Source organism: Lissotriton vulgaris, chromosome 6 (genome assembly GCF_964263255.1).
Source record: "Lissotriton vulgaris chromosome 6, aLisVul1.2, whole genome shotgun sequence".
In the NCBI taxonomy this organism is placed as follows: Eukaryota; Metazoa; Chordata; class Amphibia; order Caudata; family Salamandridae; genus Lissotriton; species Lissotriton vulgaris.
In genome coordinates, this window is record NC_141694.1 from 1,529,909,637 (window position 1) to 1,529,930,357 (window position 20,721).

At 45.1% G+C, this 20,721-nt stretch overlaps 1 protein-coding gene across 1 annotated transcript in view; it reads right to left on the reverse strand.

The window, feature by feature from the left end:
• Positions 1–20,721, reverse strand: part of PAK5 (p21 (RAC1) activated kinase 5) — an 856,297-nt gene that overhangs the window by 475,811 nt on the left and 359,765 nt on the right. Inside the window, exon 2 of the mRNA XM_086927707.1 lies at positions 16,401–16,624. Coding sequence (XP_086783833.1) covers positions 16,401–16,604 — 204 coding nt within the window. The 5' untranslated portion in view covers positions 16,605–16,624. The remainder of the gene's footprint in view (positions 1–16,400; positions 16,625–20,721) is intronic.

The following is a 20,721-nucleotide window of genomic DNA, read 5'->3' on the forward strand; positions in this document are numbered from 1 at the left end:
TATTAATTGTTATTTATATTATTATTTGATGTATATAAATGTATTTGTAATTTATTATATTTTCATTTATTTATAAGTTATTAAAATAATGTATTAGAGGTATTATTAATGAAGTATATACTATGTATTATATCTTTATTATTATTAGTTTTTATTACATTATTTATTCATTTTAAATATTATAATATATATTTATATATATATATATTTAACTATGTTTATTACATTTATAAGTATTATTTTGTTAATATTCCATTTTTTTTTATTTAAAAAAAACGATATTTTGAAAAAAACGCTATTTTTGACATCAATATTATTTTTTCGATATTTTTGTACTTACCTTGTTAGAGATAGGATATCAATATTAATATAATCAATATTTTTGTTGCAATATTTTGGTAGGTAGATATTTTTTTCGTAGTCGATATTTTGTCATAGATTCAGCACCAATAGCTGGTGGTTCATGATGACCTTGAATGGTTGGCTGCAGACACACATGTGGAAATGCCAGCACGTCCATTGGATAGCCATGGCCTCCTGCTCAATTTGTGCATAGCATTTCTCTGTGGGCGAGAGGGACTTGCTGGTGTAGGCTAATGCGGCCCTCCTTCCCAGTTCCTGTTCTTGTCTGAGCACTGCTCCAAGGCCTACCAGGCTTGCATCCACAATGAGCTCTGTGCGTTTGGCAGGGTCAAAGTATACCAAAGTGGTGTGGTCGAGGAGGGCACTCTTGATTCGCTGAAATGCCTCTTCTTCTTGATGTTCCCACTTCCACTTGGCGTCGGCTCGCGGGAGGTTCCGGAGGGGTTCTGCTATGGTGGCCAGATCCGGGATAAATCAGCCACAGTCTGTGTCCATCACAAGGAAACTTCGGATCTCCGATACTGTTGAAGGGGGTGGTGCATCTTTTATAGATTGAGATTTCAGAGGGTCCACCTGTATTCTCTCCTGATTGAAAGGGTAGCAGAAGAATTCTAATTTTCTGTGAAAAAAGATAAAAATTTCTCTGTGTAGGGTGACGCCGTCCTCCTGGATTCGTTTCAGAGTGACTCTCAAGTGCTGATAGTGTTCATCTACAGTGGCTGGGTGGATGATAATATCATCACTTACATTCAGGACTCCAGGTAGGCCCATCAGGATCTCTGTCACCGCATCCTGAAACACTTCTGCTGCTGAGGCTATCCCGAAATTGATGCGCTCACATAGTCGTAGCCCCAGGTGGGTGTTGAATGTAGTGATGTATCTGCTTGCCTTATCCAGGACCAGTTGGTGGTATCCGACATTCAAATCCAATTTCAAAAACCACCTGGACCCGTTCACATCGGCCACTATGTCGTCCCTTGTTGGTGTGATATGGCGTTCCCACCGAATTGCCTTGTTGGGGAGGCCCATGTCTATACATAATCGAATTTTCATTGGCTGCCGTGGTTTCTCTGCTGTGACTATGGGTGACACCCACGGGCTTGGTCCCGACATCTTCTCGATGACCCCTTGGCCTTCAAGCTTTTGCAGTTCCTGCTCAACGAGTGGTCTTAGATGGAGCGGGATTCGTCTGTCGCGTAAGGCTGTTGGGGCAACTGTTTGGTCGATGTGGAACTTTACTGGTGCTCTCTTGATGCATCCTAGGCCTCTGAACAGGTTTGTGCACAGGTCCAGCAGCTCCTCCATCTGATTCGCTCGTACACTCCTCGCAAAAGACATCAGTCCTAAGTCATCGGCGGCGTGGCTACTAAGCAGTGTATCGGCTTAAGGGTCGATGACATGGACAACTGTGAGGATCTCATTTTCTTCCGACTGGATTGGTACGGTCATGTTCTCTCTCACCGGCAGGGGTCAGTCACTCCCAAATGCGAAGATCTACATCTTTGATGGTGTCAGTTCTGGCTTGGGTTGCAGTTTGTGGTATTGCTGTATTCCCATGACATTCCCCATGTTGATGACAGCCTTCACCTCCGATCCAGCTATCTTTACCGTGCACAGGGGCAGTAGTCTAACCTGCCTTTTCAGTTCTTTGGGGAAGGACACCAGGTAAGTCTCGGCTTCATCATCCTCGGTTGATGTGTCTTCTACTTGGTAGGTTGCTTGTTCGGTTCGTTTGGCACTGCTCGATGTTTCCAATGAGGCACTTGAAAGTTGATGTACCAACTTCCATATGGGCTTCCCTTGTCCATTGTCCTAGCGCTAGCTTCTCTTCTGACAGACTGGCTCAAAATGGTTTGGGATGCCGCAGTTTGAGCATGTTCGACCCTGGGCGGGGCATGCATGGGGTGGGTGTTCCTCGTGTACGCAATACCCGCACTGGCCTTTCGGGGTTGAGGTTTGATGGCCTTGCACCTTGTTCCCTCGGTCTTGTGTCCTCACGGTGTCAACTTTTTCCGTCTTGACAAACATGTTTTTCTCTAGAGGCCATGTCAAGGCTAAATCCATCTCATCGGCTCCGGACGCGGAGAAGTCGTGTTTTCTGGCCAGGACCAGTATGTCGTTGAGGGCCTCAGTATCAGCCCACGCAGTTTCTTGCTGCGGATGCCCTGGATGATGTGGGAACAAATTTCTTCAGTGGCCCGGTCCTCCGTGATATAGGTGCCAGATAGCACTCGCAGTCGTGCGTAGAATGCATCGATTGATTCCCCTTCCCTCTGTTGAGCCTGCCGCAACTTGAATCATTCAAAATCGGGGTTCAGCTGTGGGTCAAAATGCGTGTTAAGCGCTGCTACCGCAGCGTCATAGTCCGTGGGTGCGCCAGTGTTCAGGGAGGGGTGTTTAAACAGGAGTTACACCACTTCTCCTGCATAGTGGAGCAATAATGACCGCTTTACAGCTCCATCAGTCTCCCTTGTCAATACAAAATAATTCTCAAGCCGCCCTGTCCACGTCTTACATCATGGGGACGCAGTGGTGGGGTCAGCTGCTTCGCTGATGGGGGCAGGACCCCTGTTGGAGCGCGTTGTGTGATCACGCATGTGGGTTGCTGGTCCGCATTTGGCTTGGGGTCTCCAATTTCCCCCTTCTGGGGTGGTGCGCCTGTCTTGTAGTTCTGGCCTGTTTGGCATTGTGGATGGTGGCTGGCAGTGCATGTGTGCGTGGTTATACATGGGGAGCCAGAAAAGATCCTTTTATGGTATGGTGTCTTTAGAGTCCCCATTGAGGCTTGTGTTGCAAGATGCACTCAGCTGGGGCATATCCTATCCCATGTTTGTCCCTTTTAATTTTGTCTCCAGATACCAGATGTGGTATCTCTCCCTGCTCATCGGAGGTACGGCCTTGCGCAAGTCACCCACGTGTTGCACAGCGTGGTGGGGCCTCCAATAATCCTCGGGCTAGGCCACGCATCATGCCCATACAGGGGCGGGCCTGACGATCTTCAGTGAGTAGTGCCAGTCGTACGGTCACCTCCGCCACGGATGTTCAATGCAGCGCAGGCCAGCGGATAAAGGCGGAAACGCCTGCTCTTTGTCGTGTTTCAACTGTGCGCCCAGTGTTGAGGGTGAGCTGCCAGCGCCCCGATAATCTATGCAGGATTGTGAGTCCAGCTCTGCACTAGTCGCCAATGTGATTTGGACACTGCGGGTGCTTGAGACCTGGGCCACACAATAATAAGCCCACAATGGGGAATAAATTATCACACCACACAGAATGATAGTTAGATGGAGACTGGCCTCGTGCGACCATGCCTCCCTTTATTGTCACGCCTAGTCCGAGCACGTGGGTGCAAAACATCCGACCCACGCTGAGGCCAAAACACTACAATGCTGATTCATTACAGTGAGGTCAAACCTACTTTCGCAGCTTGAAAGTCAGCAGCTTTAGCCTTATGCCACAACCTCACCCACAACAAGCATTTGAAATGCAATAGGTCTTGCATTAGGAAAGTTTGAGCTATTGGTCTTGTAAATGACACTTGGAGGGTGGAGTAGGGGTTGGAGGGTGGAGTTGGAGGGTGGAGTTGGAGCTGGAGGGTGGAGTTGCTGGGTGGAGTTGGAGGGTGGAGTTGGAGTTGGAGGGTGGAGTTGGAGTTGGAGGGTGGAGTTGGAGTTGGAGGGTGGGGTTGGAGGGTGGAGTTGGAGTTGGAGGGTGGAGTTGGAGGGTGGAGTTGGAGGGTGGAGTTGGAGGGTGGAGTTGGAGGTGGAGTGGGAGGTGGAGTTGGAGTTGGAGGGTGGAGTTGGAGTTGGAGGGTGGAGTTGGAGGGTGAAGTTGGAGTTGGAGGGTGGAGTTGGAGTTGGAGGGTGGATTTGGAGTTGGAGGGTGGAGTTGGAGTTGGAGTTGGAGGGTGGAGTTGGAGTTGGAGGGTGGAGTTGGAGTTGGAGGGTGGATTTGGAGTTGGAGGGTGGAGGTGGAGTTGGAGGGTGGAGGTGGAGTTGGAGGTGGAGTTGGAGGGTGGAGTTGGAGGTGGAGTTGGAGGGTGGAGTTGGAGTTGGAGGGTGGAGTTGGAGTTGGAGTTGGAGGGTGGACTTGGAGGGTGGAGTTGGAGTTGGAGTTGGAGGGTGGAGTTGGAGTTGGAGGGTGGAGTTGGAGTTGGAGGGTAGAGTTGGAGGGTGGAGTTGGAGGGTGGAGTTGGAGTTGGAGGGTGGAGTTGGAGGGTGGAGTTGGAGGGTGGAGTTGGAGTTGGAGGGTGGAGTTGGAGGGTGGAGTTGGAGTTGGAGGGTGGAGTTGGAGTTGGAGGGTAGAGTTGGAGTTGGAGGGTGGAGTTGGAGGGTGGAGTTGGAGGGTGGAGGGTGGAGTTGGAGGGTGGAGTTTGATTTGGAGGGTTGAGCTGGAGTTGGAGGGTGGAGTTGGAGGGTGGAGTTGGAGTTGGAGGGTGGAGTTGGAGTTGGAGGGTGGAGGGTGGAGTTGGAGGGTGGAGTTGGAGTTGGAGGGTGGAGTTGGAGGGTGGAGTTGGAGGGTGGAGTTGGAGGGTGGAGGGTGGAGTTGGAGGGTGGAGTTGGAGGGTGGAGTTGGAGTTGGAGGGTGGAGTTGGAGGGTGGAGTTGGAGTTGGAGGGTGGAGGGTGGAGTTGGAGGGTGGAGTTGGAGTTGGAGGGTGGAGTGGGAGGGTGGAGTTGGAGGGTGGAGTTGGAGTTGGAGGGTGGAGTTGGAGGGTAGAGTTGGAGGGTGGAGTTGGAGTTGGAGGGTGGAGTTGGAGGGTGGAGTTGGAGTTGGAGGGTGGAGTTGGAGTTGGAGGGTGGAATTGGAGGGTGGAGTTGGAGGGTGGAGTTAGAGTTGGAGGGTGGAGGGTGGAGTTGGAGGGTGGAGCTGGAGGGTGGGCAGCGTGTGAAATCAGACTGGGGTTGAAAGTGAGAAAGAAAGGTTAATTAATAGAAACATCCGAAAGGAAAACATTTTCACAGATAACATTAAAAAAATATTAGAACGCCTGACTGGATTGAACTTGTGCAGCTGAAAGAAGATGTGTTTCATTTGCAAGCGCATCAACAGATAAACCTTACACTTATGGTATGTGTAAAGTGCATTCACAGTTGGAGGTGAACGTCAGCCACATGATCTGTGAAGGTGCAGAAAGCTCAAAAACTTGTTGGTATTAGGTGCTATAAAAATAAGCTGCACGCTTACATCATGCTCAGGGGTTAAATCTATAGAGCGAGGCTCCTTTCTCACCAAATAAAATACATTTAAATAGAAATTGGATTACCCTGCCAGGACATCACAAAACTGAAAATGATCAAACCAAAATACTACATATATAAGGTGCTAATAAAAGACATTACAAGGACCCTTTTAATTTAGATGAGGCAGTAACAGAAGCTACAGACCGAACGACAATTAGGAGACGTGCTGGGCAACTCCGGATCAGGTTTGTTTCACCCAGAGATGTTAGTTCCCAAAAGCAGCTGATAGTTCTGAAAAGCAGCTGAAATCTCTGCGTGAAACTACAGGGGGGATTCGGAATTGCCAATTCCCATGGTAACTTTTTTTTTTTAGTGCAAGATCAGGTGTTAACCTGTACCCCATTAACTCTGTGACAGTAATCCTATTTATTATCTGCACTTCACGACACTTGGGGAGGGGTTGAACAGAGTTAGCAGGAGCATTACCAGGGCACTGAATATAACTTGGCTCTATATATGTGGTATCTGTATAGCGCAAACCCGATGAAAGGCTTCGGGGCGCTGTACAGAGGCACCAGGTAAACACACTGTTAGTGACTGGAGGGACAGCAGTGTTTTGAGAGTGGAAGTGGAGTGCTACTGCGCCATGATAAGAGTGTTTGACCGCGCTGTGAAATAGTGTTCTTTAAAAGGGTTCTAAGAGGTGTGCATCCCGTTTCACAGGTTTAAATAAAACGGTCTCCATGATGAAAAACAGAGTGACTGTGTGTGAAAGCAGCAGTAGCCCTTTAATAGACTAACCACAGAAGATGAAAAGACGGCCCACTTCCTGTCACTGCCCTCGCTTTAGATAGAGTCCGTAAGCTGCTAACCCAGGCAGTGATTATCTCCCCTTCCCTCACACCCGTCAATTCCTGCTTTTGCCGCTGCTTCTGCGAGATTCCAAACTTTACATTCACAGATGCAGATTGCTTGACGTATGTTTGCAGATGGGGACAGCGACCAACTTAAGCACATGGCCCTTCTCCTGAAAGCGTCTCACACAAGATGGTCTGGCAATGGTTTCCATCTCACGTACTTACAGGAGTGATGTGCTCAAAACTGTCTCACTGCACAAGCTTACATCAATGTGCACGATAAAAAAAATAAACATGAAAGCGGGTGCCGGCGTACTATAACATGAAGCATGACGTCCGTGTATAAAAAAAGTTGTGCGCACAGCGCACACATTAGTAGGAAATAAAACAAGCAACGTTTTAGAACATGAAAATGGGATAATAAAAAAAACGGGAAATGTATTTTCTCCATTGATTTATTTAAAAGCGGAGGCAATTTTGGACTGGGGACAGCTGAAATAAAGCAGTTTTGGCTTGAAAAATCGTCAGCCACACTATCAAAAACCTAAATAACAAGTGATTACAGTATAAGCAGGAGAAGGGCAGTGGAATGGGAATAAAGCCAATAGCGAGTGTAGGTGTAGGCGAGGGACTGCAGAAACATAAGTGCAGGTTGAAAAGTAAACAAGCCCAGAACAAGCTCTTGGCATTGCTGTGGGAGGGGGAGGGAGGGAGGGGGAAAAGTGAGACACGGCCTGGCGGCCGTGAAAAGTATGAAGCAGGGGGCGGGGAGCAGATGCCTTTGAAGTGAAGCTGCTGGGGCCGTGAAGTGTGAAGCAGTGGGCGGGGAGGCAGGAGCAAATGGTAAGGGGAGCCTTTGAAGAGCAAGGCAGGGGGATAGAAGCGCGTTCACGAGCACGTGCACTTCTACAACTCTGCATTGTGAAGTCAGCTTTGTGGTTTGACTGCAATAGGTCTCTCTGCGAGACCTAAAAATAGAGGCATTTTCAATCTTCTATACAACAATGCCATAGTTGTTGCTTATTTATCTTATCCAATTGACAACCATTGACAAAGCCAATAGTCCTGGCTCGTTGTGGGTGTAATATTGTTTGTTGTATTATATAGCTGGACAAATGGACAGAAGCAGCTAAATACCAGTGGGGCAGCACACTACGCTAAGTACAGATTTTTAGCTTAAGTATTTTAAGCCACATCTTAATTACATCGGCCACGGCCCTATGAGAGACCCCCCCCCCAGTTTTTTCATCCCACTTAAAGCCCTTTTGGGCACTTTCTTTCCTACTCAACGACTAAGATAAGTGCCTTTTTCTTCTCTCTCTCTGGCGTTTTGGATTTAATTGTACTAATGTTATTGTACTGACTGACGATGCAGAATTTATGTTTTAACATCTTAAGGTTTTGCTACTGGACTAATACATTTATGTTGCTTTAGGTTTTCGTCTTACTACTGCAGCCGCCCTCTGAGTGTGCTCGGTTTGCCAGTGGGCTTTCATGTCCTGAAGAGGTCAGGCGCAGACCGCTCGGCTCAGTTAGCGACAGAGCCTGCCTCTTTCTTAAACTATTGAAACTAGCTTTAGGTGATCAAGGTGATGCGACCACTGATACCAATAATTAAAATGTAGATACATTTTCTCTTGTTTGTTCCACCTGTGATACTAGATGGTAGTCTAATTCACAGATACATATGTTGGTGGTGCACACAATTGTCGATTAACACAATGAGTGGCAAGGAAGGTGAAGGGGACTTCAGAGACCTTATTGTCAAGGAAAAGCAGGACTTTTCTGTCCTGGGTGTTAAGTTCACAGGGGCCACAAATGAAGCAGTTCAATAGTTGATTCAGAAAGTAGTTACGCCTGTGGTGGCACCTACTGGAAAACGACATATAAAATGGGTGACTGACTAGACCTGTGGTACTCCTCAACTGGATAGAAGACTTACAGGTACCCAAAGAACCTTTGAGAAAGTGTTGTAAATAGAAGATCCTTGAGCCAGGTGTATAAAACAGGATAGGTTTATTTAGCCTAGTTCCATGTTAAGTTAACCAGGATAAGATCGATGGAAATGTAAAACCCCACCAGGAGCGACCTACCTGTCTCTCAGCCTGCCTGCCATCAACTGCCGCTCCACACACAAGCCAGGCACCAAACATTCCATGATGTCACCAGGCATTCTACCACTCACACTATCTGAGCAACAGGGAAATCCCAGCCAGGGAAAAGAGAGACACAAGTCAATTATAACACATCCCCCTTGCTTAGGGAGACAACAAAACTGAATGCATTCTAAAAGAAAACATAGACATTGTATTTTCAAAAATAACAACATTTGAGATTAGCCGCATCCCCCTCCTTTGGGAAAAACAAAATTAACATTGATACCACTAATTGGCAAATCGCTTAAAACTTAAAAACCCAGTCATTAACATTCACTTCTCCCTTTCTCAAACGAAATGACAAACCTCACACACACACGTTATACTCAAGCCGAAGCAACAAACACACCACCACGCCAGCAAATGACATACAAAACCCGAAAAACCAAACAAGCCGACTGGCCAGGCCAGCAAGAGGCAAAAGGGTCCCAACTCACGGCGCGACAGGGAAACATCAGTCAAGTGTAAAGACACTATACAGAACTTGTAAATGTGACATCAGTCACGTCACACAGGTCACGCGTTCACACTCTCATGTCCACAAAAGAGAAACTAAGCAGATAAAAATAAGACAGAGAGTGACGTATTCACACACTGTCACCCCAGTGCAGTCATTCAAAATATGCAAAAACTATATTGTAACGAGTGGCTTAACTCTTCACAGCCAACTCATGCGCCATAAAATTAAAGAGTTACTTAATGCTTCTCAGTCATCTCAGACACAGTAGAAAACATGAGGGGCTTAATACTTAACAGACATCTCATGCACAGCCATTAAAACAATGAGTGACTTTAAACTTAGCAGTCATCTCATGCATCACAACAAATGAGTAAATGACTAAATTTTTACAGTCATCTAAAAAAATACATCAACTTAAAGGGTGACTTCAAGTTCAATACGCTAATCGCTGTGCCAGTTATCTCATTGCCGCATTTTCAAGTTCTGGGCTCATTGCTCTTTATCCCAATTTTGGACTCACTGCCCCAAGTTCTCTCATCCATATTTCATATTTTTTTTAACACCGGGCCCCGATCCTTGCCCCCGACCAACCTGTCCCACAAGAATGCAGACATACACGCAGCAAATCTAGGCAAACAGTACCTTGACTAAACTCATGTCAAGTGTCCGCCAAGAAGCGAGCTGCAGTTACATGTCGCCAGGAGTAAGCCATTGCTGCCATCACTGGAGGAACGCCTTGCTGATATTTCATTTAAAGACGTGGTTGGCAAAGCGCTATAGCAACAAGATTGGCAGCAAACAACGTATACCAGCACAGGATGGCGGCACGTTCAGCACGCCTTACCATATGGCTCACAGCACATTAGATCAGCAGGGCGTCCTTCACAAGCTTTGCTGATAGTGACGTAGGGAAGAATCAGAGTACAGACTAAGCATGAGCGAATTTTGCGGATCTCGCGTTCGCGAATTTTGCGGATTTGCGGATTCGCAATCCGCAAAATCCGCGAATTCCCGCGAATTTGCGGATTTTTTTTTTTGTGTTCGCCCGTGTTTCTGCCAGTTCGCGAGGGTTTTGTACACTTTCGCAAATTGCGAACTTACCTGTCGGGTCGCAAGTTTCGCGAACTTGTTGTTTCTACGTGTCCAGCCTGTTTGGGACACTCTTCTTCATCACTGCCACTCTCTGTCACCACTGCCACTCTCTGACTACTCATGCCACCCTCTGGCCCACCCATGCCACCCTCTGTTTCATCACCACACCCTCTGGTTGTCCAGTGTACATTATTTTCGGCAAAGCAAAGCACACCTTCCCTGCCTCAAGTGACCTGAATTAATTTGGGGCTGATTAATGTGTCACAGAATATTTTTTTAGCTGGCACCTGCTTCCTTAGTGCGCCCTGATTAGTGATCTTTTGCACTTGCTAAGTGCTTTCATTGTTGCAAAATTAGTTACAACACCTGCCCTGCCCCAACTGACAATAATGAATTAGGGGCTGATTAATGGATTTTAACTTCCAGCCTGGCTCCTGCTTGTCTCCCTTAGCTGTAATTCAGGACCTTTGTGGCATATGTGTAACTATTCTGAGGTTCAGAGCAGGGTCACATAATAGTTTCAACTGGCAACTGAACTCTGGAGGGGCCCCTCAGGAAGCACTACAGGAAATGGCTACTAATGATGAGCCTGAACTTTTGAACCTGGTAAGTAGTTACTTTCAGTTTTGCTAAAATCGTATTTCTGCAATTTTGCACTTATTCGCGGGGCGCGAACTCACGCGAACTCACGCGAACAGTGCGAGCAGTGCGAGCAAAATCCGCTGCTCGCGGATTTGCGGATTTTGCGGGAGATTCGCAAATCTCGCGGATTGCGGATTTCCCGAAAATCCGCAAAATCCGCGAGCGGAACGGATTTTCCGCCCATGCCTAGTACAGACACACAGCGCAAACAACAAAACAAGGTAAGTGGCACGCGCCAAATTTGTATTTTGAATCGCAGAGTGACGTTTTGAAAGTCTATTTGCCTTTTGAAATTCTGTTTGCCCCATTTAAAGATCCAGACTGCTGCATACTTCCTCCGAATCATCACCAATCACCACAGTGTTAAAATGTTACACACCAGGGCCCGAACCTGTGCCCCCGATCAACCGCACACCAACAAATTACTCCAACTTTCACTATGTGCCGCTAACCAACACAACAAAGAGTGTGAATCCCCAACGTGGCTCGCACACTTCAAAGCAGGATGCAGTTCTAGTCCCAGATGACAGCGGGGCTCAACACCACATTTCAAACTCACTGTAGCAAAGTCACCAACGCCGGGCTCGATGTTTGCCCCCGATGTCAATTGCAAAACGTGAGTTGGTATAGGAAACAGGGCATGAGCAACATCCACAGATTCCAGCAAGCAGATTGTAGACTAGCACACGAGGGATGAACACTGTAACAGTGGGTATTCTGTCTCTACGTGTGTGCGATAGACGCACCTATGGCTTTTCTCCACGTATGGCCATACGTGGAGAAGTATGGCTCAGGGGTTAGAGGTGGCAGACCCGGAAGCTGAGATCGGCCCTGGACCAGGGTTCAATTCCCCGCCTCGACGGGGGTTGGGCTCAATAATTCCACGGACTCGATAATTCTCGCTCCGGTGCCTACTCGACTCACGGGTTCACACTCTGCGACTCTGGGCAATAGCTTGCTTAATCTCCACAACGGCCCCTCGCGGCGGGATGCCTGGCTTTCACCTTGTAGATACCCTGCCGGGGCTATCTCACAGGGGAATACCAGGACGGGTTCCCTAAGCAAGCGCATAGATGCCTGCGATGTGGGCGATTTGCGCTATATAAATACATGTACATTTACATTTACATTTACATTGCCCCCTGGGCACTCTCCACCTCACTGTACTTACTCATTGAAAGGGCTATTTACGCAGCAACTGCTCAAACCCCCAAAAATGGCCAAAAGCCCTCGGCTGCAGGCTGTCTTGTTGATGAGGGACACTGGTGAGGCTGACCATGGTGTTTCTGTTGCGTTTCCATTACTTTGAGGGTTCAATTCATATGTTTCAGTCTCTTTAGTAGACTCCTTTGTTCCAGTAACTTAGCTCCTTTAAACACAAGTCCCAATACATTTTCTTTGTAGGTTCCTCAATTCCTTTAGACATAGACAACTCCCTCAAGGGTAAGTCCTTTAAATCATCGCCAAAAATTTTATAAATAGAAGAACCTTGAGCCGGGTGTATAAAACAGGATAGGTTTATTTAGCTTAGTTCCAGGTTAAGTTAATCAGGATAAGGTAGATGGAAATGTAAAACCCCACCAGGAGCGGCCACCCTGTCGCTCAGCCTGCCTGCTATCAACTGCCACTCCACACACAAGCCAGGCACCAAACATTCCATGATGTCACCAGGCATTCTACCACTCACACTATCTGAGCAACAGGGAAATCCCAGCCAGGGAAAAGAGAGTCACAAGTCAATTATAACAGAAAGGTTACTCAGAAAACACCTTCGGAGGTAGGATGCAAGCCTAGCTCTTCTCTGTAAACAGATGTTTTTGCAAAACTGAAAGGACCATTCATTGAGAGGGGTGCCACGATAGAGATGGGCACTCACGGATAGTGGAAGACCAAACAGGTCAGTACAAGGAGAAACCAAGAGCATCCAATAAAGGCATTTCTGAATTCTCCTATTAAGAGGATAAACATTCTGAGGATCGGGAGTCTTCAGGCTTTGAATAGGGACATGACAGGGGCAGAAACTGATGAATGGACATGGTAGCCAGGAAGAGGAAGAAAGGAAACTTTAATCAGACCAAGATCAGGCCACTTAGCCTGAAGAGGAGAGGAAGTGGGACCCTGATTATCTTCACCAGCTGAGGCCTACCAGTGGACACCTGCCCTGAAAGTGACCAAATATGTCAAAATATATCAAAAACCTTGAAAATAAAACCAAAGTTAAACACATTTATGGGTGATTTCATAAGGGAACCAAGAAGGGGTTTGCTAGATCTTGGACATCATAGCAAAATAATTTCTGGACTAGGTGGTCCCCTACCAAACCAAGATTACCAGTGTGGCCACAAAAGACATTGGCCAGGTGGACCCAAATCTTTTACATGGATGGAAGCAGAGGGCCATTCACCTTCTAGCAGAGCGAACTGCAGCATTTTGGCCAGATGTGCAGGTTAATTTTCATCAGAGTAGACTCAAAGGCGTGGGAACTGCTAACTCAGGAATGTGCTGGGTTGCCCACGGCTAGCTTTTTGAGGATCCTTTTGTGAAGGACCTCAGAAAATCTGACACAAACATGCATCCCTGGCCAAGACACGACTTACAAAGGGTGCAACTCTAGAGGTTTGTGGTGGGCTCAACGTGGTAGGAGGTGATTGTCTGGATGCTTCAATAAATGAGGCTATAGGAGCTTCTAATAATCCCACAGAGGAGGGAAGGACCAAGATCAATGGTGCCGAGGCGCCTTTTGTCCCCGTTCAGCGTCAGTCAAGAGTATATTTCTGCAGAAACAACTACAGATGCTCAGGAGGAATTCCAGGTTACGGTGCTCTTTCTTCCCATTCAAGATCACATGCTGATTTAGTCTGGTTTGTGCATGACTAGTGCCTGGTAATCAATGACGCTTGGTTGGTGCACAGCGTACAAGTTTCAGGACCAAGTTTTTGGGGATCTTCATTTTAAAGCGTGAGACTGAGAGCTTTTTTATTGTCTACAAAAAAAGGCACAAAGTGAAATACATAATCTATATGTCTGTGTCTTGAGTAGAACTGACCCTCTCATAAAAGCTAGGAAATGTTTCATTATCGTTGAATCAGAACACTTGAACTCACTCTCCTTTCCCCTGCGTACAAACTCAAACCCTCCTACCTTCTGCCTTCACTTAAGACCTGGTTCTTCTCACCTGTTTTTTTTTTTTCATTTCAGTCCATCCTGAAAGAGACAGGATCCTAATTTTGGGCAGTGATCCTCTCTGAGTCAAACCCACATAGCGATTGGAAATGTTGGAATACAAGTTTATCGACAAACTTTCTCCTGTCCTTCCTGTCGTGAGCAAACGACAGACCCGTAAAAGACAAACAATGCGTTCAGTGTAAAAGGGATTAAAGGCAAAGGAACCAGGAGCTGCAGCCGCTGTAAAAGGCTACAGAAGCCCAGAGGCCACCACCCTCACATGATACACGGAAACAAACATAAACACAAAGGTCTGATTCACAAAACGTTTTTTTCATTCTTTTTCCGTGACTAAGTGTGCCTTACTGTGGAAATTCAAGACTAGAACACATCAAAGTGAAGAGTGAGATGCACCTAAAGACAGAAAATCTGTGGCTCAAGACCAAAGTAAATTTAGACTTAAAGCACGAGACCTATCTATGGCACATGACTGCATTTACCATCTGAATGTCATCTTCTCTCCGAGCCCCTGTGATTTTAAAATGTGTGACAACATGTCTTTGCAATTGAGAAAAACGGACCTGAAAAAAATGTATTCAAACATAGAAAGTCATTTCTGCAGTTTTAATATGTTTAAAATATGTTGATTAGAAATTATGTGTGTGTGAAAGGATGAGCGTTTGGCGTGATAGATGGTCACACAAGGGTGAGGTGGTGGTATGTGGATTCTCACTGCAAGTAAGGGGATCAGAGGCAAAACGTTTGGGAGTACAGGGTCTTTAATCGGTTGGCAAGGCTGTTCAATCTGCAACCATGTGCACATTGTATGTTTTGGAAAATATGTTTTGGTAAAAACTATTTAGAGAAATTACTTTACCATATGGCAGAAATGTGGAGTAAAGGAGCACAACCTACCCTTTTGCCCTCTTCAAAAGTCAGATAAGGCCAGTCCTTGACAAACCAAGTCCTCCCCTTCCCTAATTTCCCATCCACACTTGTTCCTCTATAATCCAAATTCAGCCAGACCTCTTCTCGCAGGGAAAGGCATTGCAATATGGTCAGCCCACTGAAGCCTCTTTACTCCATGCATCGTCAGCTTCAGCGGGAAACAACCTTTACAATGCAAATTTTACAACGCACTACCATTACAACGCAGTCATTACAACGCAACATCCCTTACAACGCATGCCATTACAACGCAACCATTACCACGCATTACACTACAACGCATAAAATTACAACTCATGTCATTACAACGCAGTCATTACAACGCATACCATTACAACGCATACCCTTACACTATCCAACACTTACCCTATTGTTGCACCCGCTGGAGTTGGAATAGTAATTTTTACCCCTACACTATTCAACACTTACCCTACTGTTGAAGCCCCTGGAGTTAGAATAGTAATTTTTTCCCCTACACTATCCAATACTTACCATACATGCAATGTAAAGGTATGCGTTGTAATGGTATGCGTTGTAAAGGTAATATGCGTTGTAATGGAATGCGTTGTAAAGGTAGTTTTCAGAAAATTCGTTGTAATGGCATGCGTTGTGATGGAATGCGTTGTAAAGGATGTTGTGTTGTAAAAAATGCGCTGTAAAGGTATGCGTTATAAAAGTATGCGTTGTAACATCATACATCCGCTTCAGCTCCATAGCAAATATTACGTGGTACAATATATTCTCAGTTGATGTTTTATACCATGCTGCATATCGCCCAATAGAGAACTTCATCCTAATACCAGCAAAACCTTCGACTTTACAATCTAGAATGGGGAGTTTTTGCACTGGTCTGTGGCTCAATGCATTATACTAAGCTTCCCACCTACTGTCATTTGACAACCACTGTCGAGTATTGACGGCATCAGTCACCTGTACTGAGAAAGTGTCATCAATGTGCGCATACATACTCTGCTTTTACCAATAATAAACACAATAATTACAGTAAAAAAAGTTAATTAGAGCATGTCAAACCACATATGAGCTTGGGGGACCACTCTTTCACCATCTTTGACTTTTGTTGGTTAAAAGCACTGCGACTCATATACATGACAGGTGGAGCATTTATAAGGATAGAAAATACTAATCCGACTTTTAAACTTTTTTCGGGTAAATTTGGATTTTTTGAGGGGATGAATTTCAATGCTTCCAGATGGCACAACATTGTTTACTGTGGGTGATTATAAAGTACAGAAATTTTAACTGTAGAAAGTTGCATACATTTTCTCATGCATAAAATTGGCCCAGGTCATTTATCTAATGATTACTAAATATATTCATGTGCTGCATCTCTCAAAACGAGACACCATAACTCAGGAAAGATAAATATGTATGTAGTCGACTAATCCATTTTACAGTAGATCACTTTGGAATACACCAGTGTTTGATACATATGAATTTAAAACACACATCCTCCTCATCATTGTATAATGCTATCCAAAAGTTAAAGAGGAAGCGCTGGGAAACAGGATACGGCAATACCTTCATAGGAGCAAGTTGTATCGGGGTGATACACGACGGGTCCACCACAGGCTTGGGCCTGTTGGCCGTGTCTGCCAGCAAACTCTGCCATTGTTGGGGAAGTCCTGTGAACTTTTGCTCCCTGGGATCAAATCCAGTATGAACCCTGTGTTCGAAGTTTGAAGGACCAGAAATCTCTATCTTCTTCTTCTTCTTTCCAAACATGATGGGAAATCCTGAGCAACCTAGGAAAGCAAGAGCACATGCCTGAAATTTACTTGCAAAGTGAGAAAATGTATTTATTTTGTGCAGAATTATCAGACATAGAGTCTGGTAAACATTCTATAAAATGGCACAGCCATTGCATTAAAGACATCGCATTGAAGGGATTTGCCTCTCGTCTATATTCTGTCATCAAAAGAACATCATCGCTATGTTGTACCATGAAACGTATTTTCCGAATTCTGTTCAAGTAAATTTGGTGGATTTTCAAAGATTTGGTCGCAGGAATCTGTTGATATTCCAGGCCAGCATCTTAGATGATGGTTCCCTGGAAGATGCCAAGAGCAGCTCAAATTTTCATTTGGCTTCTTCCTGATACACCACTAAATTACTTCTGAATCTCATAAACAGAGCATAAGCCCCAACATCTTTCTTAAACATGTGAAACAGAGCGCACCCCCGATAATCCATGAAAAAAAAATAGGAGGTAAGAAAACATACAGCAGATGGTGACCCAGGAGTTACCACTAACGCGACCCACCAAGAGCTTGCATTCCGTCCTCTCCGGCCACAGCGTATGGTACCAAGTACATTCACCTAGACCCCCATTCCATTGCATCAGAGTTTACAGCATGAACACTCATCATAGCTAAAACAGGATACAACACGCCCACTCCAGAGAAATACAGACATACAAGGACAGCAGAAGCAAGAAGATACAACACACTTCCTTCCTTTTAAAACCCAACATCTCATGCAAGACAATTACACTGCCCAGAGAACGAAATGTAGTACATACGCACAACCACATAGTCAAAGCTAACAAGCTGATCACAATTCCTTGCATGAATATATGCAACAGTTCCACAGAAAAACACACCCCCACAGAGCAAGGTAAGATAGCAGATGAAACTTAAATGAAGCAGAGATGCAAGCTGTACTCCATCTCTGTACTGATGCATAACAATCAGAAGGCAACAAACACTTGGTAAAGACAATAAAGTCACACCCTATATGACCAACTCTTACACAAATGGGAGATCACTACACCAGCCCATACCTAGACAAAGTCCACGGCAGCAAAGTCTGTTAATGCATCTATCAATATAGGGAGTGCATGTCATATGTCACAGATGTGAAATTCACAACACTCCACATGTAGTTCAGGGAGCGATCTCAGCACAAAGGTCAGAACATCTAACATCATACATTTTTAAATAGTTTTCATGTAATATTTTCTCAATTATAAAAAAATTATATACTTTATATAAGCATACATTAATGATTTATTTGCATCTTGTAAAATAACTTTTTGGGGTGTATTTCTTCTTTACTAAAAGTAGTATATGAAGACTTGTGCAAGTGATTGCAGTTTACTATTTGGTATTTTACCGGGTATGGCATATGGTGACCCAGCTTTAATTTTAAATGTGCTCACAGTTGTAAGTGCACCGCAAACAACTTAAGCTATTGCCAAACCACAAAATACAAATCTTCAAAACACATACTTCCGGCGAATAGCAGGCAAGGGACCAGCCAGAGTGTTACATTTTCCTCGCTTGCCACTTGTAACTTTAATCTCTTGTCTGCTGGGCAACCTTGGGCATTCTTTGACAACAGTTATTGAAACAATTAGCTATCATGAGAACAGACTATGGAATGCAGAGAGCACTGCCTAAACACTCAGCAGCACTTCCAAAACAGGCACATCACAAGTGCACTTTCCTAACCAGGGCAAAGTGCATCGATTTGTGAATGCAGAGCACTTTTCACAACTTGGGGGCAAGGAAGAACAAGGGGCAGGATGGAGGGAATTTTAATAATCCGCATGTTGTTTCTTTAATCGTAAAGAATACAGTAAAATGCAAAAAATGTTTTCACAAAGGAAAAGCTAGGGGGTATTGTGGAATGGCGATAAGAGGAAGTGAGCAAGAGAATTTCTTTAAAGGGAGATTTCTGGTGATAACTCGAAGGCGATTTAAATTCCTCTTACATGAGCTCGTGCCTTGGAGCTTTCAGGTCTTACACAGTTTAATTACACGTCGCCGTTTCTGGCTGTTGTTTTAGTGTGAAGCTGCCCTCTCTTTCAGCTCTTGAAAAATGGAACCTCAAACTTTCCTTCACTCTCTTCCTTACAAATTACCAACAACAGTTAGTAGCAGCCACCCTCACAATTAACCCCGACCTACTTTCACTAATCCATAGGCCTTTTGATGAAGAAATGATGTGATTTAGAAGTAGAGGAGCTGCAGATGAAAGAGGCGGCTGACAAAAAATCACGGAATCTGATGCAGTGTGGAGCGAAGAGGCGCATGCTGGCCTCCCCTTTACTTTAACCTGAACTAGAGCTGCAGCTCTTTCTTGGAAACCATCTTGTTATTGAGTTGTTGTAAAGTGCAGCTTTCTATTGGACACCGGTGTAATACGCAAAGTGCCAAAGATGGTGCTCATCAGGGCTGGCTTTAGGGCGATGCAACTGGTGCAGTTGCGCCTGGCACTGATCTCAGGAGGCAGTGTGTTTAAAAATAACTTATGGGTTAAATAGCACGTGCTGCAGAGTTCCTTGTGTGTCCTTCGCTTTTCAGGCAGCAAGAAAAATGTCAAGGTAACGCTAGAATTAATGCTCATGCTTGAAAGAGATCAGAGTTTTGCCTAGTGGCAGTTTTGACTCATCATAAAATAGCACAGAGGGTTAATGTGCCTGCTGCTAAGAGTGTGTACCATGAAGATCACAAAACTGAGTGTGGGTGAACCATGTGTAGCGCTATAAAAGTGGAGTGGGAGAGGTGGTTTGTGGAGAAGAAGGTCATAGGGGGTGCACCAAATTAGACGGTTACAATGGGCGCCGCCAGTACTAATGCAGGCCCGTGCTGATTTCCAGAAACGCTACCTTTTATCACAAATAAAATTAAATAACAAATGGGAATATATTTATTTAATAATGTATTCAAATATGTTTGGCTTATTCACCTTTGTAAGTGTGTTTTTGAAATATCAGAGTAGTCAACGCCTACTCATAATTTTGAAAGTTTCAACTAACTAATAAAATTAGACATCAAAGAAGGAAAAAGGAAACAGGGAGATGTGATTGAAATAATCAATAAAGTAGCATATCACTTTACAAGCGCCCATCTATTTAGCAGCAGCGGCTCCTCCGCTATGGCGGGGAGCATTGCCCCCCTGCCAGAAGCTAAAAAGGTTAAAAAATACAATGATAATAAAACAAGTTTATAATCCTTGGATTTTTCAACTTCAACGTGCTGCATCCTGGGGGTGGGGCTCAGACCGGCCAAACCCACATGCGCACTGAGCTACTTCTAACCCAGCTGTGTTGCCGGGTTGGAGACAGCAGGCATAAGCTCCAGTCTCCATGGGAGCGCAAATTATCGGTACTCAGGCCAGTCCTGAAGCTGCTCTCATTCATGAGAGTAGCTTCAGGATTGGTCGCAGGGGAGGCAGGGAGCCTCTGCCTGCAGTGGAGCCACGAGAGGAACAGAAGACCGAGAGTACGGCGGGCAGTAGGCGGAAGGTAAGTTCTTTATTTTCTTCTTTCTTTCTCCCCCCCCCACCCCAGCCCCGCCACGCTGTCCTAGCTGCTACTTCTATTTAGACGTGGTTTCAATTCATTAAAACAAAAGTTTCTGATGGATGCTTTATGCTAAACACATGAGTGAAAACAAGAAGGACTACATGCCTTGTGGAGACACAGGGCTGTCATGAGACTTTCCAATGGTGATGGGCTTCTTGAGTGCTTTGCATACAAGTATATAGTTGTCTATAGTGTCTTTGCTGGGCAATGGAGATACATAATTGCTGTAGCCGGGACTCTGTTGTCAGAAAGTCAGAAGCCTTGCATGCTGTCGCTTGAAAGTCTACAAAAGATTGGACTGAACTCAGGGAAGTATTTTAGTCCAGATCATGTTTAAGGATATAGATTTTGCACTTGAACACGATTTTCTTAAGTCATTCCTTAAGAGTTATGAATTCTTATATTGGCATACAAGAGGAGCAAAAAAGCAGCCTCACCTTGTGCGGACTTTCTTGACCTTTCGTAGAGGTATTTTGTACTAAGGTACTGGTTTAGTTGGAAAATAAAATTGCTGGTTATCAGGCAAACTGT